General features: G+C 38.3%; 1 protein-coding gene across 5 annotated transcripts in view; it reads right to left on the bottom strand.

Annotated features, from left to right (window-relative positions):
- Positions 1-23,502, bottom strand: part of SNX14 (sorting nexin 14) — a 57,397-nt gene extending 33,895 nt beyond the window's left edge. For 3 of the 5 annotated variants that reach the window (XM_074819623.1, XM_074819626.1, XM_074819624.1), the window contains exons 1-12: positions 23,295-23,479; positions 23,067-23,187; positions 22,147-22,223; positions 21,953-22,031; positions 14,903-14,946; positions 9,606-9,693; positions 5,416-5,500; positions 2,971-3,127; positions 2,619-2,694; positions 1,743-1,787; positions 1,570-1,650; positions 1,328-1,442 (exon numbers count right to left, since the gene is read on the bottom strand). In XM_074819623.1, coding sequence (XP_074675724.1) covers positions 1,328-1,442; positions 1,570-1,650; positions 1,743-1,787; positions 2,619-2,694; positions 2,971-3,127; positions 5,416-5,500; positions 9,606-9,693; positions 14,903-14,946; positions 21,953-22,031; positions 22,147-22,223; positions 23,067-23,187; positions 23,295-23,434 — 1,108 coding nt within the window. In that variant the 5' untranslated portion in view covers positions 23,435-23,479. Of the gene's footprint in view, positions 1-1,327; positions 1,443-1,569; positions 1,651-1,742; positions 1,788-2,618; positions 2,695-2,970; positions 3,128-5,415; positions 5,501-9,605; positions 9,694-14,902; positions 14,947-21,952; positions 22,032-22,146; positions 22,224-23,066; positions 23,188-23,294 lie in introns of those variants that run through there. The other 2 variants (XM_074819627.1, XM_074819625.1) reach the window with 2 other exon arrangements.
- Positions 23,503-23,934: the final 432 nt, after the last annotated feature.

The raw sequence follows: 23,934 nt of genomic DNA, 5'->3' as shown, positions 1-23,934 counted from the left end.
AAGAGGAAATAAAGTAATGTTTGATTCATTTTTCAATTAATAGACAGAAACAAACTTCTTCAGAGAAGAAGTATACCAAGCCCCTTCTGGGTTGGTTTTTTTTTGGATTATCTTTCTCAGTAAGTGCTTCTTATCTAAAATATTTTTATCAAGTGAAGAACCACCTACAGTAGACAGTTTGGGACAGCATAACTTCAGAGACCTAAATCTCATTCTTTGTTTTATGAGCTAATATATAGATTTGCCACCTATGAGAATGCAAGAGAAGTTCAGAAGGAAGAGAATGCTGAGAAAAAAATGCCCAGAAAAAAAAAGACTGATCATGGGCAATAGCCAGTTTGAATAAACCTTTCTGCTAGAGGAAGCAGCTCTAGAGAGCTCTAGAAAGGTCAGCTTAGAACGCCCCCCACAGGCATCACCAGCACTGAAAAGGTAATTGCTTTGTTAGTTTTTTGGTCAGGAGTTTTTCTGACAAAAAGCCAACATGTTTGGAAGTATTATGAGCACGTAAGAAGCTGCATGCGCAGAGATTATTTCTCTTATGTAATGATCAATGATTTCTGTGGTATTTTATGAGATAAAGTCTGTCTAATGTAAGTTCACGTCTTCCCAATGTATGTACGGGCTTGGGATATGAAGACACACGCATTATTTCCTATGCAACATGGAAATACTGGTTTACTAGAAACAAAAAACAAAAAGTTTTGGAAGGCCAACAATTAACTACTAGTTGACCAAAAAACTTGAAATAAACAACTCTAACTTACAGGAACTTCACAGAAGACCTTATTGTTCGAAATTACAAGGCTTTTCAACACAACACTTGTGTAATGGCAAACCCAAATGCACACTTCATAACCAAGGTTCAGGTTACTGAACAGAAGGTTTCATCATCTTTAACATTCCTGTTATGTTTCTGTTCTTTGGAGAAATCAGAATTTTAAAGCTAAAAAGAACATGAGAAGCTTTTCATGATGAACAGCTCATTTTAGTAATACTTTAGTAACCACATATTAAAAAAAGGCAGCTGTACTTTGTATCAGTGGCCAGAACGTTTTCTTACAAGAATATTCTATTTTAAGATGTCCAACCTTTATCAAGAAACAGAAATACAATTAAGACCTACAGTCCACGCCAACATTAAGGTTGCCAAGATTAGCATTCAAGAATCAGTTCATACTAAAGTAAGTGAACACAGATCCTGAAAGGTAATCTCTTTGTTTAACAATGCTGCCTAGTTCTGAGACTGAATATTCACTTCAACATGCAAATGCTTAAAGCTTTTAAAGATCATCAAATACACCTCAGCACACGTATGCAATCTTACCTACAGTCAGGCAGAACTGCAGCACATGGACTGCCCCTTCCTGTTTCAGGAAGTTCATAAACCGAAATAAAAGGTCTTGCTGATCTCTGATCTCCTTTAGCTCCAGTTTCAGGACCTTAGTAGGTTAAAAATGCAGTCAGCCAAACTTTCAATGAGTACATAAATAATGCAAGGAGTTGTAGAACAAAAACAGCAGGTAAAGTAAAACACTTATTTAAAACAGGAATGTTGCCTTTGCTTACAGATGGTTTTTTATTTCTTGGTTCTGCAAATTTCTGAAGGAATGGAACCAATGAAGAAGTAGGTTCAGTTGCTTTCTCAGGCTGTAGAAAAAAAATAACATGAGACAACTGGGTAAGGAAGCTTCCTTAATGCGTGAACAAATCACTACTGTTTCCAACTTGTCAGTACTCACTGGACTATCATCAATGAAGATCAGCAGCAAATGGTTGACAGTGTCCTGTAGAAAAACACAATACAAAAGTACTACTAAAGAAGCTCAACAAATTACATGAAAATCATTTCACTATGTTATGCCAAAGTTTAAACCTGTGAATATAGTACTACTTTAAAAGCAACAAAGCCTGGCAACACATGTTTGAGAATTAATCTTCAACACTCTCTTCAAGTATTTACAAGTCAGGGGATTTCTGAAGAGATCTGCACATAAACATTCTTTACCCAGGACAGGGAAGTTGTACAAGGTGTTTTTACTGTTAGTGCAGATCTAATGAACTACTAATACTTCCACAGCTACAGTACTTTCTGCTTGTGGCTAGGTGATACCTTCATAAATATTGCAATTTTGCCTACTAAAATACATGCATAAATAAAATCAAAGATGGCAGTGTTACATCTTTAGAAATAAATGCCCTCTTGTTTGCAGAATTAAGGACAAAAGAATTTGTTTCAATCCAGCTGCAGAAAAGGCTGATTTACTTACACTGCTACAAAGATACACACAGCTAGAGTTCAAGTAAAGGAGCCCTTGTTTAAATGTAGTTATAGCAACTTGAAGGTGCTTATACTAGCACAGCATTCTCCTATTTGACAGGAATTGTAGTCCTTCATTGAAACTACATTCTTAAGATATCATGCCAATACTGTATTTTAGTCAGTTCAGTCACTTAAGCACTCAAACCAGTTATAATGAACAAAAACATTGGCCACAAGATTTTTTTCTTTTACCCAGTCAAAATGTACAGCAAGTAAGTCATGGTGCATCATTTGCTTTACCACAACACACTTAGTAGGAAAACAGTAATACTGGATAAATGCTCCAGAGTCTTACAGGATCAGCTAAGAAATCCATTGAGGGAAGGAAAACAGAACCAGGCAGAATCTCTCTTATCAGAAGAGCCAGGGATCTGAAAAGAAAAAAAAAAAAAAGGAAAGAAAAAAAATCAGAACCAATACATAATTTTCTAAGTGAAGTTTCCAATGCCATTATATTTTACTGGGAAATATTTTAGTATTTAGTAATACCTTAAGGGTGCTAGAATATTTTTAAGACCAATCAAAAAACTCATAAGCAAAGGGATAAGGAGGAGGGATGAGGATGATGGCTTTAGAGTTCATTCTTTCACTCCCCAAATATAGTATACAAACACTTTAAAGACTACAATTCTAAATAATTTCTATACCTGCACTCTGTTGACTTTGGGGGCAAAATATAAGGAAAAAGAAGTTCAGTAAGTTTTCTTAAGTAGTGAAGTTCATCTCTTCGGCTTCTCAAAGCAACATGGAGTTCTGGTCCATATTCCTCCAAAGCAGCTTGCTGTAAAAATTCTGCATTTTTTACTGCAAGTAAAAAACAGGATTATGAGTTGTTTCAGCTTTTTCTTATTGTAAAGTAAGAGATGATTGCTTGTCATTTGAGCTAAAACGTTAATACTTTCAGTACATATACGACTGCCAAAGGGATACACTGTTGAAACTTTACAAAAGAACCTTGGCTTAGACTTTGAAGCCTGGCTATGTAAAAATAAAACCTCACACTGAAATAAGAATTCCTTCACTGAACAACTGCAGTTTGCATGGTTTCCAGAATGTTTTCTCATTTATAATTACTGAAGAACTCAACATCTTGATTCGTCTAAAAAACTGCATTGCCCAAAGTCTGCCTCTACTTGTTTTTTTCCCCAAATCTCCTTCACAGCCTCCTGCCTCTACTTCTTTTTTTCACAGTCTCCTTCACAGTCTCCCATTTATCAGGCTTCTACCTACTGACCTGCCTACAACACAATTGAAATCAACTCAAACTTTTATTCAATCCTGTTATAACTGTTTCAGGCTTAGAACATTTAGAAACAAACATGAAGGAACACATATTTTAAACAGCGTAAATCAAACCAAAACCAGCATGGGGATCTGTTAGAGTGCTGCCTCTTATAAGCACCTGTATAAAGCTGAAAGAATACCTGCTTTATCAGATTAAAAACCATACATATTAGTTAGAATAAACAATGTTATATTCATTCAAGTCACTTCAAAGGCAAGAATTGAGCTGTAATAAATCACACCTAGCTGCACTAGCAATCTGGCACAGCCTCATCCCAAGAACCACAGCAGGCACAGGTCAGGTACCGAATACATACCTGTTATCTAGAAGGTTAAAGCTTGTTTCCAGCATATTGAATTTAGTACAGAAGCCTGCTAACTTGTCCTTCACAATCAAGAACCAGAAGTGGTATCAGATGATATGGGGAATGCAGGAATGTATACTGTCTGATAAATCTGCCTAGCTGGTGTCACTAAAAGCAGAGAGGAGGAATGTGCTCTCTGGCAAGGACACGAATCACGGAGGTGTCTGTGCAAATAGTGAGGAATTACTAAGAGACATAAGGGTAAGAAGAGAAGGAAAAAAGGAAATGCTCCCTAAAGCAATCATTTGAAAAAGGATATAGAAACTAAACACACAGAAAAGACTAGGCTCAACCAGCAACCAAAGCAAGGCCTGAAAGCTGCCTCTGAATCATGTATTACAGGTGCCTGGTTCAGCAACATTTACCAGAAAGTGCCTCTAAGTCATTTTCAGCTCCTACTTCACATATCTACCCTCAGCAAACAAGTCTTTTCCTTTGAAACACTGAAGAAAAGGGCTATGTTTTCAATGTCATACATTTAAAATCCAGTTCTCTGCTGTTAAAGAAAAGTGTTTCTAACTCCTTAGTAGAAATTAAAGGAAATACGAAATTTGGCATAAACAGCACAAGATAATCTAGTATCTTGAAACTGTTGTTGTGCCATGAAAAACATCTAATGTGTTCACACTATATCTCATTATTCGTGTTACTCATACTCGCTACTCAGAGGACCAATGGCATGTATTTCTAGATACCAAGCAGATGTTTTGAGGGAAGGGAGGAAAGTTCATGACTCCAGTGAAAGTAAATGTCTATGCTTAAAAGCTGAATGAAACCACATTTTGTAGATATTGTGGAACACAGCCAGTGAAAAAAAAATTCTTTTCCAACAACAAGTGTTCTATTTTCCAAATACTCCTTCAATGTGCAGTTTTAATATAATTTTTACATTAGGCTTGTGAAGATATTTTCATTTGGATAATAATTAAATATGCTACTGCTCAAAGTCTCTCCATGGCTTATAAACATAAACCTAACTTTTCAACATATTGAACAACTCCACTAACTGCTCATGTTAGCATGCAGATGTGAAATCATTCTAGCTATAAGAGTTACAGTTACAGTACAGTGCACGGACATGCAAATCCTTTCATTTATAACTGCTCATCTGGAATACAGAGGAAAAACTTCAAGAAGCATTGCTAAGTGATCTTTTTTGCCCTGAATAGACAAAAAACACATTCCTGTTTACCATACTGCCAAAGTAATTTAGTATTTTCAATGTGGGGAAATGAAAATCAAAACTCAGAGATTATTTGTACTGTAACTTTTTGCCTATTTGTCTTTGCAACCTCCAAAAGAAAAATGCAAAAGGATCACTTTTTTTTTTTTAAGAGAAGGCAGTGAGGATGAAAAGACTGAGCAAATATAATAACAAGCATGCATAAAGAAACATTTATACTTACCCTTTGAAACGGACAACATATTAAATCTTTACATTACCTCTCTGCCTGGCCTTGGCTATCACTTCAATGTGCTTCATTGCTGCCTTGAGCATTTTCTTTGTTACAACAGTTGGAATATCCACCTAAAGAATAGTTTTAAAATAAAATTGTTCTAGTTTTTTTCCTCAAATTTATTACAGACAACTATTAAACATATTAATGTGCTTGTATGTCCCCATTCTAACCACAAAATGAACCCTTAAGAAACAACCCATGAATTCTCCAGATGAACCGACAGTATGCTCATTCTTCTGGGCAAAGCATATAACATCGTGTAGAACTAAATGCCATAAACAATACTGTTAACACATTTGTTGTCAACTTGTTTCGATTATGATTCTTCCATTGCAATAATTACAGTAACACAGCTTGATTTCCAAGTCATGGTATATGAAGCCTAGTTCTACGTGAAGATTTGCAAGTTAACTGTGCTCTGCTTCTAGTACTTGCATACCTTAACCCTCAGCAATCATGTCCACAAGGACGAAAAGCAAAGTGAAACCCCCTCTATGTATATGCAGAAAAAAAAGTCACGGCTCAGGTGATGGCAGAACCAAAAGAAAATTTGAGTTACTGAGTCAAGATGACCATTAGTGTCAACAACAGTTATCATGGGATCCTGCGCATAAGCCAAACAAAAAGCACTTATGATTTAATCAAAGATTGTATTAGAGTCTTGCATTTACACCCTCCTTGATGGTTATGAAAACGAAAGGAGAATTACAGAACAATTCAGGCACAAATGGCCCTCAGGATGTCTTAACTCCACCTACTGCACAAAGCAGGCTGAGCTTAGGGTGCTCAGGGCTGTATCCATCTGTTGAATACCACTGACAGTCATGGCCTCACAGGTCAAATGCTCTGGTCCCAACCATCTTGGTGGCCCCTTGGTTGAACTGGCTCTACTCTATCAATGTCTCTTTTGTAATGGAGAGCCCAAAACTGGATGCAGTACCCTAATGTCATCTAAAGAGCACCAAGTAAAGGCAGATAATCACTTTCCTCAATCGATTGGCTCTGCTCCTGTTAATACAGCTCAGGGTGCTGTTGGCCTTCTTTGCTGCCAACGCACACGGCTGGCTCATATTCAGCTTACTGTCTACCACAGGGCTAGGTCCTTTGCAGCAGAGCCTCCACAGACAGTCAGTCCCCAGCCTGTACAGTTTCAAGGGATTCTTCTTTACCAGTTGCAGCACTTTCCACAGAAACTTATCTAGAAACAGGTTTACACTTTGGAAGGCCTTTACTTTAAGCAAGAGCAAAAGTCATCTCAGAGAAGAAAAAGCATAGTTGCAAATGTTCAAAACTTAAGATTTCTGAACAAGGTTCTTTCCTAATGGAGTTTGTCCCTCCTCCATACTAAGTCAAATAAAGACCTTAAGTAGTGAAACAGAAGCATAAAAGTGCTTCTTGCCAGACAAGGAAAGAGACAGTGTAATTGCAAAGACCACCAGAGCCGAGAGAAAAGTTGTTTTTTGATTCATTCATACAAAGAGAAAAGCATGCATTCCTGCACAGTCCCCTGTAATATTTGAGGTGCACAGCTATGACCTGACCTGGCCAGCCCAGACAAGCTAATACAGTTTACTAGAACTGCCTAACAGTAACTAATTAAATTAAGGTCAACTCCTATTTACAAGCAAGAAAGTAGGAAAACCTTTGTGACTCACATTTCAACAGTAATTTCAATAAATCAAGAGTTTCCTACAGAACATAGGGATAGGGGAGTGTTTATTCCTGGAGAGGTTTAGTCAAATAGCACAGCATGCAAATTCTTATCAACACTGTAGTAGACACTATTAACTTTTAACAAAAATTTCAATGAGATGCAGGGCTACCTACACCAAGCCATAGACAGGGAAACCCTTCACTTTCTCTTCAAAACCCATAACTAGCCCAGAAATGGCCACAACAAGGAAAATCCAGATTTAAAAATAAAGAGAGAGAAGTATTTCAGCATATACTAAGAGCTGACTGGCCTGAAGTGCTTTGTTCAAGAACCATGCCTCAAAAAATCCACTTAGGCAGCCTTAAACAGAAAACAAAGGAATTCGTTTCACTGAAGCAATTTATACTTTTTTGCCAAAGGATTGTCCACTTTTGAATTAAGACTTAAAATTATAAAGATATAACCTAAAAAAAGGAAAAAAACAGTCTGTTTTCTTACACATAGTAGTTCCTGAATTTAAAAATTTTATCTCTATTAGCTAGAACTATTGCTTTCAAGTGTTTAATAATAAATCCAAATCGAAGTACAGCTGTTTGGCAAAGGTATAAGACTATTTTATTTTGCAATCGGTGATTAATTTCTCCTCAAATGAGGTTATAAAGGTTATAAAACATTCTGTCATAACCCTTTTCAGCTAACTACTGAAGCTTTAAACAAGGAGTCTTAAAATGACAAAAAGTTGGTATTTTATTTGCAACTTGCATATCAACTCTGATTTCTGCGCACGTTTTCAGTAGTATACGCATCACAGCTACTGAGGCTGTCTGAATCTGTATGTAGGTGTGTGCACACACAGAAACACTTGTTCAGCAGAAAAAAAAAGTATGAGCTGAAAAATATAGCATAGCATGAAACACCATGCTCCCATGCATGGCTGAACATACCAAGTTTCAACTTTGTTCCAAAACACAAAGTTACTATGAGTACCTTTTTGCTTGAGATACCTGTACCACTTCACACAGAGACAAAATAAATTATATTATTCTGTAGGATGGATACAAATAAATCTAAACATTTGTAAAGAGAAATGCATTTCTGGGATAACCTTTATTTTGTAGTTCCTCTGACAGTGCTTAATACTTGTAAATGTCTTGAGTTTTTGTTGCACATATTGTCTACCCAGATACACAGAATTGAAGATACTACATTTACTTCATTAGTGTCAAAGGCAGACATGGCAAATTAACACTCTACTTAAAGATGCTATAGCTGATCTGAGATAAAACAGTCAATACCTTATTACATGATCAACAGAGAAGACATCGTTTTCTGAATCAACAACGGATCTGTGAACAATGCAGCTAACTAACACCTGCACGTATTACAACTCCAAATTAAATTTTGAGATCTTGCTCTAGATTCGCACTTTGAAAGATTTACTCTACTTTCACACCTCCATATAATGTCTGCACTACACAGACATTTCCTAATCTTCCCCTATGTTCACTTTAAAAAGCAACATGCTTGAGTTAGAATAAACAAGAAAGTCATCTGGATTTGATATATAACAAGGACAAAATCAGGCTGTTAATCAGTCATGACAGAGTACATGTACAACTTCTAGTTCAGGAAATATTGCTGTTACTAAGGAGAGGAAAAGAGACACACAGTTATGGTAGTTGCTCCAAAAGGGGGGCCAGAACTGAATAAATTTGGAAACTGAGTTAGCAACTCTTCCTGCTTAAAACAGCCAGGACGTTAGAAGCAGTTCCTGTAGAAGAAGCTTGAAGCACTTTACCAGAAAAGAGAGTACATGTGCTAATATATTAAACACAGCAAATAAAAATTTTGAATCGTTAGTCTTCAGAACGTTTCTTAAGAACTACATTAATATAAGAACCATACCTGGTTTAGCTCTTATAGTAAGATATTCACTTAACGACAGTCCATTCTTTATAGACAACTGTTAAGGACCTTGCCTGCATTTAAAGAAGTCAAGCAAGCAGAAGCTAAGAGACAGGTACGCTGCTCACCATTTTCTATTAGTTCTTTTTCAGTAATTCTGAAAATTGTTTCCACTTGGATTAAGTCACTAAAAGACAGCTAGAAGATCATCCCAAGGTTTTAATAATGCCTTGCACTAGTGTAAAAAATATATCCGTTTGCAAGAATAATAGAGTGGTTTGGATTGCAAGGGACCTTCAAAGACCGCTTAAGTCCAACCCCCTGCTGTGGGCAGGGACATCTTTCACTAGATCAGGTTGCTCAAAGACATATCCCACCTGATGTTGAACACTTCCAATGATGAACCATCAAAGATGGTTTATAACCAGGAATAGGATGAGCTCCAGAAGGAGGAAACGGATAATTCAAAGAAGAAACTTCGATAGAAACTGCCTAAACTCTCTGTAAGACTGACTTTGGAATCACCATTTTTAAAAAAATTAAAGAACTTGCTACAGATGGAGATCAGTTACTTCTGATGGAAAACCAATGTTAATACCTTTAAGTCACCTTACCTTGTGAATTCTCCGAACTAATACAGATGCAAAAAACCGCAGAGTGCCTCTCAGTTCATCCACTGAGGATTCATCATCAGTAATATTTCTGTAGTGTTGTAAAGAATGTCATGCAAGAAAACAGAGTAAAATGCATTTATATTAATCCAACCACAACACATATGGCACTACTAAATGCTGGAATAAGAACATTCATCAGTGACACTTCAACTGGTATTAACTGAAATGAAAGCTACCAAGTGTGGGCAGAGAGTAAGCAGTCTTCTAGGTGAGTAAAATACACAGCATTCCCACTATGTTTGTGTACTCAGCAATGGCTTAATAAATATGTCAGTAAATTAGAATTATATAGCAATTCCTGCTCTAATATACTGTCTATATGATTTTGGCCAAGCAAAATCTAACTTAAGTTTCCACATATGTGACTGCTTCCTAGTTCAGTGGCATGAAATAAAACTGAATTAATATCGGCAAAGCCTTTGGAACAAGAGTACTGCAAGCACATACCCCAGTTAAGCAAGTCAAAATTGGATTTTTCATATTGCATACTACAAGACCTTCTATACTCCAAGATTTCAAGTAATTTTCTTCTGGTTTATTACAAATCTGGCTTTGTTAACTTCTTTTGTTTAAGTTTTATTATCAACTTGGTAGTTTCTCATCTACCTTTTAATGGAATAGGTACACCCCTTGTATTTCAGTTCAGCCTCTTCCAATAGAAAACTTTAATCGGTATTTTTTCAACAAGTTCTGATACTTAGATGCCATTTCATACAATAATATTCTCTTTTAAATACAAAATTGGGCCTATTTGTGGTCTAAACAGAGATTGCCATTTCCTAGAAAAGAAAGCATAGCACAGGAAACTGACAAATGACAGAACTTACTTTTTAAAAAGTCGATCTAATTTCGATGTAGCATGAAATGTGAAACCATCAATTACAAAGAAAACAAAAGAACAACCTCAATCTATAGCTACATGGAACAGAACTGAAATTATTTAACATGGTTTCTGCTTGGAAACAAAGAAATAAAGAAGAATTTAAACAGATTCCCAACTCACTATGTCAAAATATCATCTAAACTTTTTATGTGGCTTGCCAGTTTCCATCTGCTGCAATAAAATATGTTCACTGAAAAATCATGGTTAAAATACTTAAAGTTTATTCAGGAAGAAAAATGCCTAACTCCATGTCTCAGGAAACTGAATGAAAATGGGAAATACACAGTCTTAGATGCAGAAACAGCAACTGAGCAGAAAAGAGACCATGATAACAGCATTCCACAAAATGCAACAGAAAGAATAAAAATCTACCAGCATTTAAGCATATATGGTCATTACAGTATGACTAAAGATACAGGTAAAACTGCATTATAATAACTAAGTAATGACACAGCAAAGAAAGTTACCTCCTGCTTTAGCTAATGACCATATGTAAAAGCCATCACAGTTTTCGGTAATAAATGAGTCTGCATACGTAGTAAATGCAAATATTATTTGCATTAAAAAAATCAGTACATTTGAAAAATAAAAATTTTATGCCTGTAACATCATTTTACATTATTCTGCATCCGATTTTTTAAAGCAATGTTAGCCTGGGTTATATAGCATTCAAACACATGTTGAACTGCTAGGTACAGATACTGGTGAAGTAACAGTTGAAGTATGCAACCAATTGTATGAAAAAGCACCTCAAAGCAAGCAGCCTGGCATAAGGAATACAACCATCCTCCAACAGTTAATCATATGCAGATAAGAATACTGTAGGGGAAGGTTTGGTTTGTTTTAAGATCAGCAGCTGACATTTTGGAAGCAATATGGTTAGCAAATACCCACACTGTCAAAGGAAGCCAAGGGATTAGCAAACAAACTGTATGACTGTATTACCAGTATTTGACAGCCAACAAGATACATGAAGTAATTTGGACCAAGAAGTTGTTATTTTATTGACACTTGGATAACCAGTATCTTGGCTAATTCTACTTGGACATGACTTTATGCCACGTACTTTCACAATGCGCCGTAGGTTTGCAGAGACATTCTATTAATCACCAGCAGACTCAAGACCGGTGAAAAAAACATCAAAAACCTGCAAAATCTCAAAACTCTAGTGACACAGTGGAAGGTCCAAATAACTCGCTCGGAAACATTTTAAAAATTGGCTGCATTTTCCCAGAATTTGAGGAAAAACTTAAAACCACAACTGTCAGTGTAATGGAGAGATTTGCTAAGAGAAAAAGGCTCAGTCTGTTAATTGTAAACAGTTACTGAGTCCAGTGTCTCAAAAGAGATACACCCAAATTGCTGTTGCGTGCAAAGTCTTATGGGATCTACTGATAAATGAAAACCATATACAAATACCAAACTGTTTTTTTCCCTCTTTGTGTCAATTACTCTTACGAAATTTGGCCAACTCCTATCAAAAAGATGAAGAAAATAAGTTGCAAGCTGATAAAACTGTAAAGCTATGGTTTCTAACTCAAAAATCCTGAATTTTTCTTGCATTACTTGCATTCAAAATAGAAGCAGCTCCATATGTGAAAACACTAGTTTTAGTCACTATCAAAGAAAAATGTTTTCACAGTAATGCATTACAAAAATATGGTAATTACTGGATTCTAATCTAATCTGAGAGAACTGGAGTTGCAGTAGCATCAATGACCAAAAAAAAAAAAAAAAAAAAAAAAAATCAGTAAGCACAGACTGACTCATTCAAACTTTAAACTCTTCTATTTAAAGTGAGATTGGTATAAGCAAGATATATAGTTTTATTGTACAGCACAAAGCATAAGCAATAGACTCAGACCGGTGTTTTGTAGCTCTACAAACTTGGATTACTTACAACTCTGCTCTATTCTTCTCACATAATTGAAAAAATTCTTAACACACAAATATTTAAATATAACCAGTATAAATACTCTGAAAAATACCAAACAAAAAGTGCACATAGGTAGAACTACCTATTTCAGTAGAGTTCACTGTATTTTTAAGTACTAATCTTCGTTCCCCTAAACTGATCCAAATTTAGGGATGTTTGCCTCTAAATTTTAACATGCTAATAAAATATTACAAATTCTTACACAGTTTATTAATGAAACAAACATCAAGCACAACTCTTCCCTGCTTATAGCACTTTATTTCCTGAGCAATAAATCTATTATTTTATCTTGCAACATACATTTCTGGTAAGTGTTACATTTCCCAGGCTTCCGAGTGGGATACATCATGTTACCTCTTTAATGTCCAGAGCGTGCAAGGTGCTGCAAAAGAGTATCAGCTGGCAGGGCACAAAAAGGGGGGAAAAAAAAAAAAAAAAAGGAAAAAAGAAGACCAAAAGAGTAACACTTCTGCACAAACTCCGTTCACTTGAAAGAGGGGCAGGAAGGAATTATGCGCACGCTTTTCTGCAAGGGAAAGCAGCAAACTGTTTTACCAATCTAGTCTGGCAAGTCTGAATTGCCTGCTGGCGGTTACCCACGCTGCTAAGTAAGTGTAGTCTGGATGCAAAGGCTTCTGATTTGGCTCTGAAGAATTATCCAGAGACAGTGAAGTTTGTTAGCTCAGAAAAAGCATTTCATGAATGCAAGAGTCCTTTCTCCAGAGTGAGCTGAGCTATGCAAACAGTGTGGGTACACCTAAGTAGGAAAAGTCAGAACTAACATGCTCTACAAGACAGACAGCTGCACACAGACACACAGTTCAGGCCTCCCTGCACAACTGTTGCTGGAAATACAAGAAAGCACAGAAACACCTGAATGTCTAGAGGGAGTGACACCAGATCTAACATTACCACTGTTAAGCTGAAACGAACAAGCCTTTCAGGACCAAGTTGTTCCATGCAGAATTACTCAGCTATCACTGCACTACAGGTCACTGAACTCCCAGTACTTCAGGTTCATGGAAAGCTTATTAGCTCTGATCTGCATGGTGTGAATTTACGGACCTAGTTCAAAATCCAGAGGTGCAGCCATGTAAAACTAAAGACAGTGCAGGAATGTCTACACAGCTCACCAAAGGGCAAGTCACCAGAGGCCGGCTGACTCCATACCAAGTATATTTTGCACTGCACTTCTGACTATGCATATTACAATCCTCACCATACAATGTATTCGAGACTTCCACTGTCTTGGGTATCAGGGATGTAAGTAGTAAGTGAAATCCAAGTTTCCCTGTCAGTCCAAAACAAAGACATTGAAGACACCTTCCACCAGCCAAATAATCCTAATTTCATATTATGAAATACATAAGATGGTTCCCTTACATTTGTTACTTTATCAAACAACTCCATGCTCTAGTTTTCTGTATTTGAAAGTTAAAAACCTTGAGTTTTCCAACTTGATTATTCACAATACATGGTGCTAAAGCTCCCTCTGCTGTTTGCATAAGCAGTTAAGTTTTGCACTTCAGCGTATTCATCAGATAGATGTGAGACATGCAGGTATCAGTCTCAACTAAAAACCAATCAGGCAAAGAAGTCTGCCCAAAAAACTTTAGATCCCTGAGACTCAGAACAAAAACCAGAGTAAAATAAAAAAAAAAGTATACATTTATTTTAGCAAAAAACTAAACATAGCCATACAATGAAAAAGTCAAATTCAGAATTAAGGCAAAATGTTGTTTTAACACATTAAGAAGATATTTAAAGTATTTTTAACTGATAATGCTGGCATTAAAGTACTCTGAAGGACTAATTAATATATATAAAGATACAAGGCAAAAAAACAGAAAAAACAATTAGTCATAGTCTATACACTATTGTACTCTATTCAGCTCAGCACAACCACTCAGCCTTAAAACTCAGCAAGTCACCAGATGTTCTGCAAGAAGGTGGCCACAACATGTATTCAAAATACCTTTTCTATATTAATTAAAAGTGGAATTTGTTTTTAAAAACCTCTAAAGTTATTTTATTTTTTTTATGTAATATGAAAGATCAGTATGCTTCTAATCTGAAAATAAATTTCTGGGGTTTTTGAGTTTTTTACAGAGGTTTTAATCAAGCCATATGTACTTCCAAGTAAGAATTATTAGAAAATAAGCATATAAAAATGAATAACCTAAAAGTGCTTTTAGGATGAAATACAAATTTCAGAACCACCTCTATCATGCCTAAATTATTAAAAGATCTGTTCTACTCTGCTAAGAGACAATAAAATTATGGAACTGTAGCACTTAGAAGTATGTTTTATATTTTACTAAAGAAACAAAAATGTTTATTTTCAGTTGACTGTTTCTTAAACAGTTTGACAAATATTTATGATATTCAAAAATAGTAACTTTTGGGTAAAGCTCATACCTGTACCATGGATAAATAAAGTTTTCCAGCACCAACTCAAGCACCTGTGCAGAACAAAGACAACCACATTACAAAATAAACAGTTTAAAATAAAAGTTTATTGTAAATCCTTGTTAGATGAGTTAAAACCACAAAAACTTTCCAGAACTCATAGAACATAATTCATACATCATAAAATTTTAACATACAAATGTGTATGTTGCAATCCTATTGTGAGATCAATCATTTTGCATAATAATCAGTACTTTGGGCAAACAGCAAAGTCATGGTTTCACCAAATACCAACATAAAACAGCTGCCACTAGTACTACTGACAACATGAAGCACAGTGCCCTGGCCACTCTGTTAGGCAAGTGCTATGAAAAATGTAATCTTATCTCAAACAGCCCTTCCCTAGTTTTTCAGATCAGTCCCCGCTCTTTTCTGATATAGCGCGGAGTGTCCCACAGGCACAGCTACCCATCCTGTACTTACAGACATCTCCATTCTTTTTCACCCAAACCTCCACCTTTTCCAGCTCTCCACCACCCTCTAAGTGGGACAGTCAATCCTGTATACTCACCACACACAAAGAAAGCAAAAGAAGAATCCTAAAAAGCAACTCTTAGGAAAGCCATTCTCCTTTCTCCACATCCTGCACCACAGCTTTCAACAAAGCTTGCCTTAATGGTCCAGCCATCTCCTGAAGTCTCAACCAGGGCCCTTCCCAAAGTCCTTGTCCTACATGTATCCTTACGGTCACTTCCCTCCTGCTCCTGACCCCTGTATATCCCACCCATATGGATCTCTGTAGGAGAATCTTTTCCATCCTTTCCATCAAACCTGCTCCTCCCAGATCAAGCCTGTGGTTGCCTTTTCCATGTCAGAAAACCCGGGCTAATCAGGAAGAACAAGTGCTGTTGCAGCCATGTCACAGGCACGACCTGGTTCAGCTTGGCTTTCAATGTCACTGAAGAAAGGGAGGCAGAGAAGGTGACACTCCCTGTGCAATCAACGGGCTGCCACCACCATGTATGCAAGGTGTACTGCTAGCCAGACTGCAGCTGACACCTCTCCTTACACCTGCACAAAAGTACTGCTAAGTCCTTGCACCATGATTATCAAAAATAAAACTTCTGAAGGGAAGGGGAAACATCAGACAGTGCCAAGGAAAAAAAAACCAAAAAAAACCCAAGCATAAGGAAGGAGAAGGAAGGATGAAGTTTTCTTGAGATTTCTCCTTCTTCACTATAACCCCAAGATATACTCTGTACTACCTTCTCCTGTTACAACCTATCCCTTTGAATCATTGCTTTAGAGATCACTTTGTCCCCGGCAGCATCAACACTGATCAGGGTAGTAGAACAGAATATGTGTGTTGCTACTTGAGGCTGCTGCGCCATATTCTATAAAAGGAAAGGTTTTCCAAAAGAAGCCACTGTGTTCAAAGTAAAATCTGTTTGAAAGGAAAGCTGAATGTAACAGCTGATGTACAAGTGTCATTCAGAAGAATAAGTATTACTCTTCTTAAAGACTTGCTGCTGCACTCATTCACACTGTATGCACTACAAGACTTTAAGATTACTAAATTTATACTATCTTTAGGGCACTACATGCCTCTGCTCTACTCATGATTATAAAAGCACACTCAGTAAAATGCACACCACAGCCTTTTTAATTCCTCTTAATTCTTCAGATGAGCAGCTGATGAATACTCTTTTTCTGTCTTCACTACTAAGAATATCGCCTACTCAAATTTGGTAAGATACTCTCTCTTTTGCAATGGTTCCATTTCAGTGATTTTCCTCCCTTTGTTTTTAAGGGTGAAGGATAAATTTTGTTCCTTCACCCTCTCTCTGACAGGATGTTTTCCAGTTTGAGATAACTTTGTATGGTCCACAACACAGACACCTAAAGTCATCAACGTCTTTTCTCCTACCCCTACATGTTGTAGCAGCAATAGATCTTGAAACTGTAATATGATCACATGTTGATGATGGATGGGTAAGATAAATGTCATCTGCCCCTCCAAAATGCTCATATTTCCATTAGAAGTAGGGTGGAAGGGTGGGGGAAGATGACAACAGATGCTTTACTTCCCAGCTCAGAAGAGATCAAGAAATCCCAGAGAATCTTCTTCGGAAGTTGACCTTCAGACAACAGGAGGGAGATCACATCCAGCTCCAGTCTGCAAACACAGACCATTGGCCTTAAGAGCAATAGATTAGACTACTCAAAACAATTTCCCTGCTGCCTTCCATAGCACTACCAGTATATAAAACACCAATTTACTCCACAGAAATCTCAGTCTCATATGTACTGCAACATTATTTTTGTTTATGCAGAGTTTCTAACACAACTCTTTCAGGGCTCAAACAGCAGACTCTTTGAAAAAAGTGCCTTTCATAGGCAAAGGCCTGCAGAAAAATTCATACTCTGCATCTATCCATTAAAGGATATCTTTCTGTTCTTTCCTTCTCCACTTTTGCTATGTGTCTCCCCAGCAAGAGCAACGACAGCAGACCATCTTCCACTTGGAGTGGAAAGTGCACTTGGACAGTCTTCAAGCACAAGACAGCGTACTCAAAGGGAGTACAATGCACTCCTCTTGAAAGAGCTTTCTTTAGCCATGACTACTACTCTGGAATTGAAAGCCTGTCCATCAGGCTTTCAGTGCATGTGTCACTGCAATTTCAGTTCATCAAATGCTAACATAACTTGTTGGCACTCTCTTCGCCTACAGTCCAGAGGATTCTAAAGTCACCACAAGAATTGTTTCCCACAGTGTGAGATCTCATTCTTACTGCTAGCTAAGCCAAATACGCATGGTTCTGAGAAACACCTTCCTGTGGTTATTTAATCCACAAGGAAAGCAGGAAAGATGCAAGACCTGACGACCCGTCCCACTTTGCATAAGGTCTCCTTGAGATTCATCCCCTGTTTATAGTAACTGACTTCCAGTTGAACCATTTTGCAGAGTTGCCAGTGTTTCTCTTGTTATCTCCTGCTTCCATAGTCACACCGTAAGGGGTTTATGGTAATGCTTCCACAGGACAATGCCATAAAGATAATCCCACTAGCCAAAGACTCGGAGGCAGCATACACACAGACAAGACAACTAACTCAAAACGCACTTGAAGTCAACATATCACTGGTCCTGATATTGGAGGTCAAGACACGTTCTACTAGAACTCAAGCTACCTATACGGCCTTAATAAAAAAATGCCTTGATCCTGGACACACAGAAGGCAGTTACTATTTGCACATTTACTAAAGACATGGCATGACAGAAGCAGTTATGTATGATGCTCCATTGCACCAAGGTGCTGTACTGAAGCTACAGGAGAGCTACAGTGGGAAATCATCCACACTGCAAAATACAAGCACTCAAGGAATAACAAGCGATTGACTGCCAGTAACTAGAGTTCAAAGCATACGGTCCATACAGTTTTCCCATGAACCCTGTGAGCCTTCCAGACTGTATCAGTATGATTCTCTAAGTCAGAAAAAAACCTGTCACATCATCCACTGCACTTTCATAAAGCATTAGGAAAGCAGGAAATGTGTGCACACTTCCATTCTAGCAACACCAACAATATTATTCAAGCTCTATTGCTCACACTACGCACACATGCCAACAGAGTAGATAGGACATCTCAAAGAATGACAGCTAATGATAAGCAATTTCCTTGTCTGTAAAGTATTATTCACCAGTTTTAAATACAAATGATGAGTCACTTCATTTAAACCCTACCCATTTTTCAAGCATTTTGCAAAATGACTGGTTCTACTATGTGTGAGCAGTTTTGAATTGGAAAGAGATTACAAGTGTAAAACCAAATGCAGCAGGTAGCAATAAAAGCAGCAGCTGAAGAAAAAACAAAGAGAAGTTATTTTCTAGTATGCACTGCAATGCTGCAAGCTAGTCAGTCTTTGCTGCTGAGACAAGCTTTCTGTGGACTGCCACAGAACAGACCCCAGTTGTCAGGAGGAGAACTGTAGAGCTGAGTGATGAATGATTCAGTAGCAGGCCAGAACTACCCGGTCAGATTAGATTGGAAAGGAGCAAGGACTTGATAAGTAAGCCAAAAAGACAATTTTAAAAGCCTTAAAAGATGGTACAACTAGATAGCTGAGACCACTTCCTGAGGTTAGAACAAGCAATTCCCATTAAGAAAGCACGCAGGCCACTGAGCTCCTAACAAGAGTTCAACACTGGCAAAGAGCGTGTTCAGACAGTAACTGATTTCTTGGCATGCATTTGTTCATTTCTTACTTTTAGAAAAGAAAGAAAAAAAAGAAGAGATAAAATTTTGGTCCCATAATCAAGTCAAGAACCTGAGAATTTAAGAAGAAAAAAAGTGTGAGATTAACAGACAGCATCTTGATCCACCAAGGCATTTCTTTCATGATGCTGATCAAGAGTAGCTGAGCAGCTTTTCGCAGATATGACTTGCAACCATCCCTCACATAGCAAAAATGAGACTGTCGGGGAAAAAGCTGAGTTCATTAACTGAATAATAGAATTAAATTCTCCTTTATACAATCTGTAACACCTGAAATTATATATAACATAAAACTGACCAACAGATATCACATCCTAATTCAAAAAAGAAAGAAAACATTAGGGAAACTAACAAAGCACAACGGCTTGAAAACTGGAAACAAAGTTATACTTAGGTCACTGCACTATTTTTGCACAGGATACAGCCCAAACTATCAAATATTGATAGATGCGTGGTTGAGGCAGTTTAGAGTTCAACTATAATAATAAACATAAATGAAGGGGGGAGGAAAGTCCAAACACAGGTTTTTCTTATTGTTCTAAACCACATACAGCAGCTAGATAACCAAAAGAAGGCTGCAAAAGATTAAGAATTTGTGAACTGAGACAAACTGTCATCACTATCCGAGAGAGAAAAGTCCATACTTGTGAGAAAAACTTGTATTTCTTCTGATTCAAGGGTGTATTAAATTATTCTGTAAGCACTTGAAAACACAAGCTTAAATACTATACAACTGATTCAAATTAGAAACATTTGGAAATAAGAACATTGCCAAAATTTTTCAACCTGCAAAGAAGAACTAGAAAAACTAATCCAGAATTAAAAAAATCCCAAAATTATTCCAAGTATTTGAAGAATCTGCTTTTCAGAAGCAGGCTGCAGTCTGCACTCCTTTAGAATCTCATTAATCTTAATTCAGTTCTCACCGTATCAGCTTCCTTCTAATGTATGACTAACCCACAAAAGAAAATAAGAGCAGTCTCTCCTTCCAACCTGAAGAAGGCTATCCAATTCCAGGCACGCATTACATGCTGCATCCCCAGAGCAGATGGTCAAGGGGAATACAGTGTGGGCAGAATCCCTGCTACCCTTTTAACCAGTATAGAAGAATTGCAATGGGGAACAATGCAATGAGATTTCTCATTGCAAATAATATCCTACACAGGTGAAAATGGTGGCCCTGACAGACTGCTGGTTTGGGTCCGTCAAAGATGATTACTCTGGTTCACTGCCCCAGGAAGGCACAGAACTCAGGTCTGGCACTTCCCTCTAGTTAAGCACCAAAAGAAAGGAATGAGAAACACGGCATAGATATACAAAAGCCATGTCTACACTGCTAAACAAAGCAGGGCCAGGGACATGCCACTGAAGTAAAAACAAACAGCAAAGACAAGCCCGCACCACTTTGGTAAAAGCAGAACTACAGCAACAGCAACCTAGTACAAAATGCCTATGTGTAGCAACACATTTTAAAGATCAGTCTTAGAAGGTAACTATGGTATCTACTCATATCTCCTATGAATAACATACTACAAAGAACTTTTTCAGCATTAAATTCCCATTATGGCTGCACAGGAAAATTTCCAGTTCTTTAGCATTTACCAAATCCTTCGGTAAACTTCACAGCTACTTGCTACCCAAAATTCTAAAGATATTACATGCATAGAAGTGTTTGCTTTGTATTCTATTATTAAAACAAGGTTTAAAAAATTAAGCCTATTGAAATGATATTCAGCAATATTGTTATTTTAATACATTTGAGCCCAAACTTATTTAAAAACATTAATAGCTTAAATAATTTTGAAACAATAAATGTTTGCTTCTGAAATTGCAGAGGAAGTCACTCATTAAACCAAAGGAAGTCAACAAGTTGTTATCTGTGGTTTTTTAAAAAAACATTCCTCAACTGTCCATCTCTCCCCTTTAGGTTTTCATTCTTTTGCTACTTCTGCTGTAGGCCATGACTGGAACACCATTACGCATAGCTAAGTGTTAGCTTATACCACAAAGAGACACAGCTTTGACTTCATAAACTATGTTGTTAATTGAGAGAGCTGACATGCAAGAATTTTCTCATTTCTCCAAAGTTGGAATTCTAAATAAATGGAAATTAAGTTACATATGTGCTTGCATAATTTTCTAGCTTTAGAAAAGGACAAAAGAGTATCTATTTAGCTGCCAATATATTTCACCAATTACCAATCAAGGAAAAAAAAATCCAAACCCAAAGAAAAAAAAAATTGCTCTTTTTAAAGACAAAAGAACAAAATTCCTGATTCACAGTCTTATTAAAAACCAGGTATTTATGCTATTCTTCTTTGAGTAAATCTACTAATTTCTTTTTTAGACAGATTTTGTTACAGCTTTGTCTGATTTTAAATAGCTACTATCACATTATCATCTTCATTGCAGAAATTTGGTAGCTGGAGCAAATCATCTCTTAACCTCTTCAACAAACAAACCAGGCTGAAATCCTTAACTTTTCAAGAATCGGACATGTTCAATTATAATTGTTTTTTCCTACATATTTCCCAATTTAGAAACATCCCACAGATGTTTCTTCTATGTTCTAGGCACACTCCTACAGGAACAGTCACATCTGTGTTAACAAGTAGGCCATCTCGCCTTTCTGCTCCTGGCATATATCCTTTTGATTTGACTTTTATAGAAACACACCTGGCAAGTACATCTGAACTATCTACTGAACCAGAAGTAATAGGTCTAAGAGATATGTAATAAAAACTTGCTAAAATTCAAGGTACTGAAGAAATGAAGCAGCAATTACCTCTGAGAGCGATGCATCAACCTTGGAAGGCACTTTCAGATCCAGCCAGGGCTGATAGTTTTCCAGAAGCAAAGTAGGTCTGTGGAAGAGCACAGAAAAGTTGATGTAATGATGTTTAACTGAAAGTTCCTTACTGCTATGTGCAAAATGTAAGAAATACTAAGCTTACCAGTACCACCACGTATTTAATTTACCTGTGCCTCTTGCACTTGACCTTTCCACATACAGCACAACTGTGACCATGGGGAAACAGCTCCGGCAATTCTAATTGCTAAGAAGAGATATTTAGACAAGTTTACCTTCTTCAAAATTATGACTCTCTTAATATACTGATACATTCATGAATGTCCTTTTAGAGTATACAGTTACAGAGAACTGAACAGCAGTTGTTCTCCCAGCAGGAAAACAAGATAACAAGGCATAGTATGAGAAACAACCAAACCAAACAGAAAAATCGCTTCCACTAAAACAAAGTTTGAGGAGACAGATAACCTTTCACATCTCCAGTCACCTCCCCATAGATCAGCTGGTCTAATAACAGACCAGCTAGTTTCTCTAAAAAACTTCCCTTACTCATAGCCTCAAACTATTGTAACTTTAACATTTTTAGCCCTATGAAATTCTACATTAAACAATTTTAAGTTAGAAAAAAGTAATCTCCTTTGGGAATGTTTTTTTTCTTTGAAATGCTGTACCACTTCAAGAAGTTTGACTACAATCAGCAAAAAAGACTTGGCACTGGCTTGCCAAAGGAAGAGCACCCTTAGAAAAGAAAAAGCCTCAATAAAAGGGAACACAACTACATAATTTCTCAACTACTTGTTACTCAAATGCAAAAAGTGAGATTAGTGAAGCTGAAAATAATATCTGTGAACACTCCCAAGAAGTGGCTTTACAGCCATACATAAATTTGATAGGACTATGCAGAAGTGTATGAAGAATCTAAAGTCTTAATCACTGTATGTTTGCTACAAAACATCTATCAGTTAGCGGATATGAGCTGCACTGATGTGTAGTATTTCTGAAAGCAGCTAGAATTACACAAGAATTGTTGCCCACTATAAATTCTTACCAAGTTTCAAGAAAGCACAAGAATGTTAACATATATATTTACCTTGGGTTTATATTTTACTGTAAAAAGAATATTGGGCAAGAGGGAGTCCGGTCCCAGTGAACAGTAGAAGGTGACGACACCAGCCACAAACGACCAGAAGATCATTAAAACGTGAAGATACCTTATAAATAAATAGGAAGGAAAGCTTACTGCATGACAAGGTGCCACTGCCACCCTGGGCCGGGCCCGGCCCCCCCGCGCCGCGCCAGCCCTCCCGGGCCCGGTTACCGGTTAAGGAGGAGGGTAGCGGCGCCCAGCCCCAGGAGGAGGCAGCAGAAGAGCGGGTACTGCCGGCAGATCTGCCGCAACACCTCGGCGCTCCGCGCCCGCTGCCGCAGCCGCTGCCCGGCCGCCCGCACCCAGCCCATGGCCGCCGCTGCCCCGCGCGGGGCCGGCCCGGCAGCCGGCGCAGGGGGAGGCCCGGCCGCGCCGCTTCCGGTCCCGCCGGACACGTGACGGCGGCCACGTGACAGCAGCGGCCCCGGCGGCGCGGGCGCCATGTTGTTGGAGGGGGGCAGCCCGACGTGGCGGCGGCGGTGGGAGGTGGGTGAGGCGCCCCCGGCCCCAGAGCGCGGCGCGGCTGCTGGGCCGGGCGCTCCCGTCCCGCCCTCCCCCCCCACCGCCCGCCAGCACCGCAGCTCGGGGGAGGCGGGCATCGCTGAGGCGGCCGGGCCGGAGCGGAGCGGGGCGGGGCGGGGCGCGGCCCTGGGCCGCGGCGATGCTCGGCCTCGGACAAGCGGGAGCGCCCCGAGGCCTGCGGGAGCCTCAGCCTTGCTGCGGGGGGACGGTGGGGCGGGCCCGGCGGCTGCTGGCCCCGCCGCAGCGTCCCGGGGCACGGCCCCCGCTGGCGGGGAGAAGCGGTGGCAAG

This window comes from Strix aluco, chromosome 3 (genome assembly GCF_031877795.1).
Source record: "Strix aluco isolate bStrAlu1 chromosome 3, bStrAlu1.hap1, whole genome shotgun sequence".
Classification (NCBI taxonomy): domain Eukaryota; kingdom Metazoa; phylum Chordata; class Aves; order Strigiformes; family Strigidae; genus Strix; species Strix aluco.
This window is presented reverse-complemented; position numbering and strand designations above follow the sequence as displayed.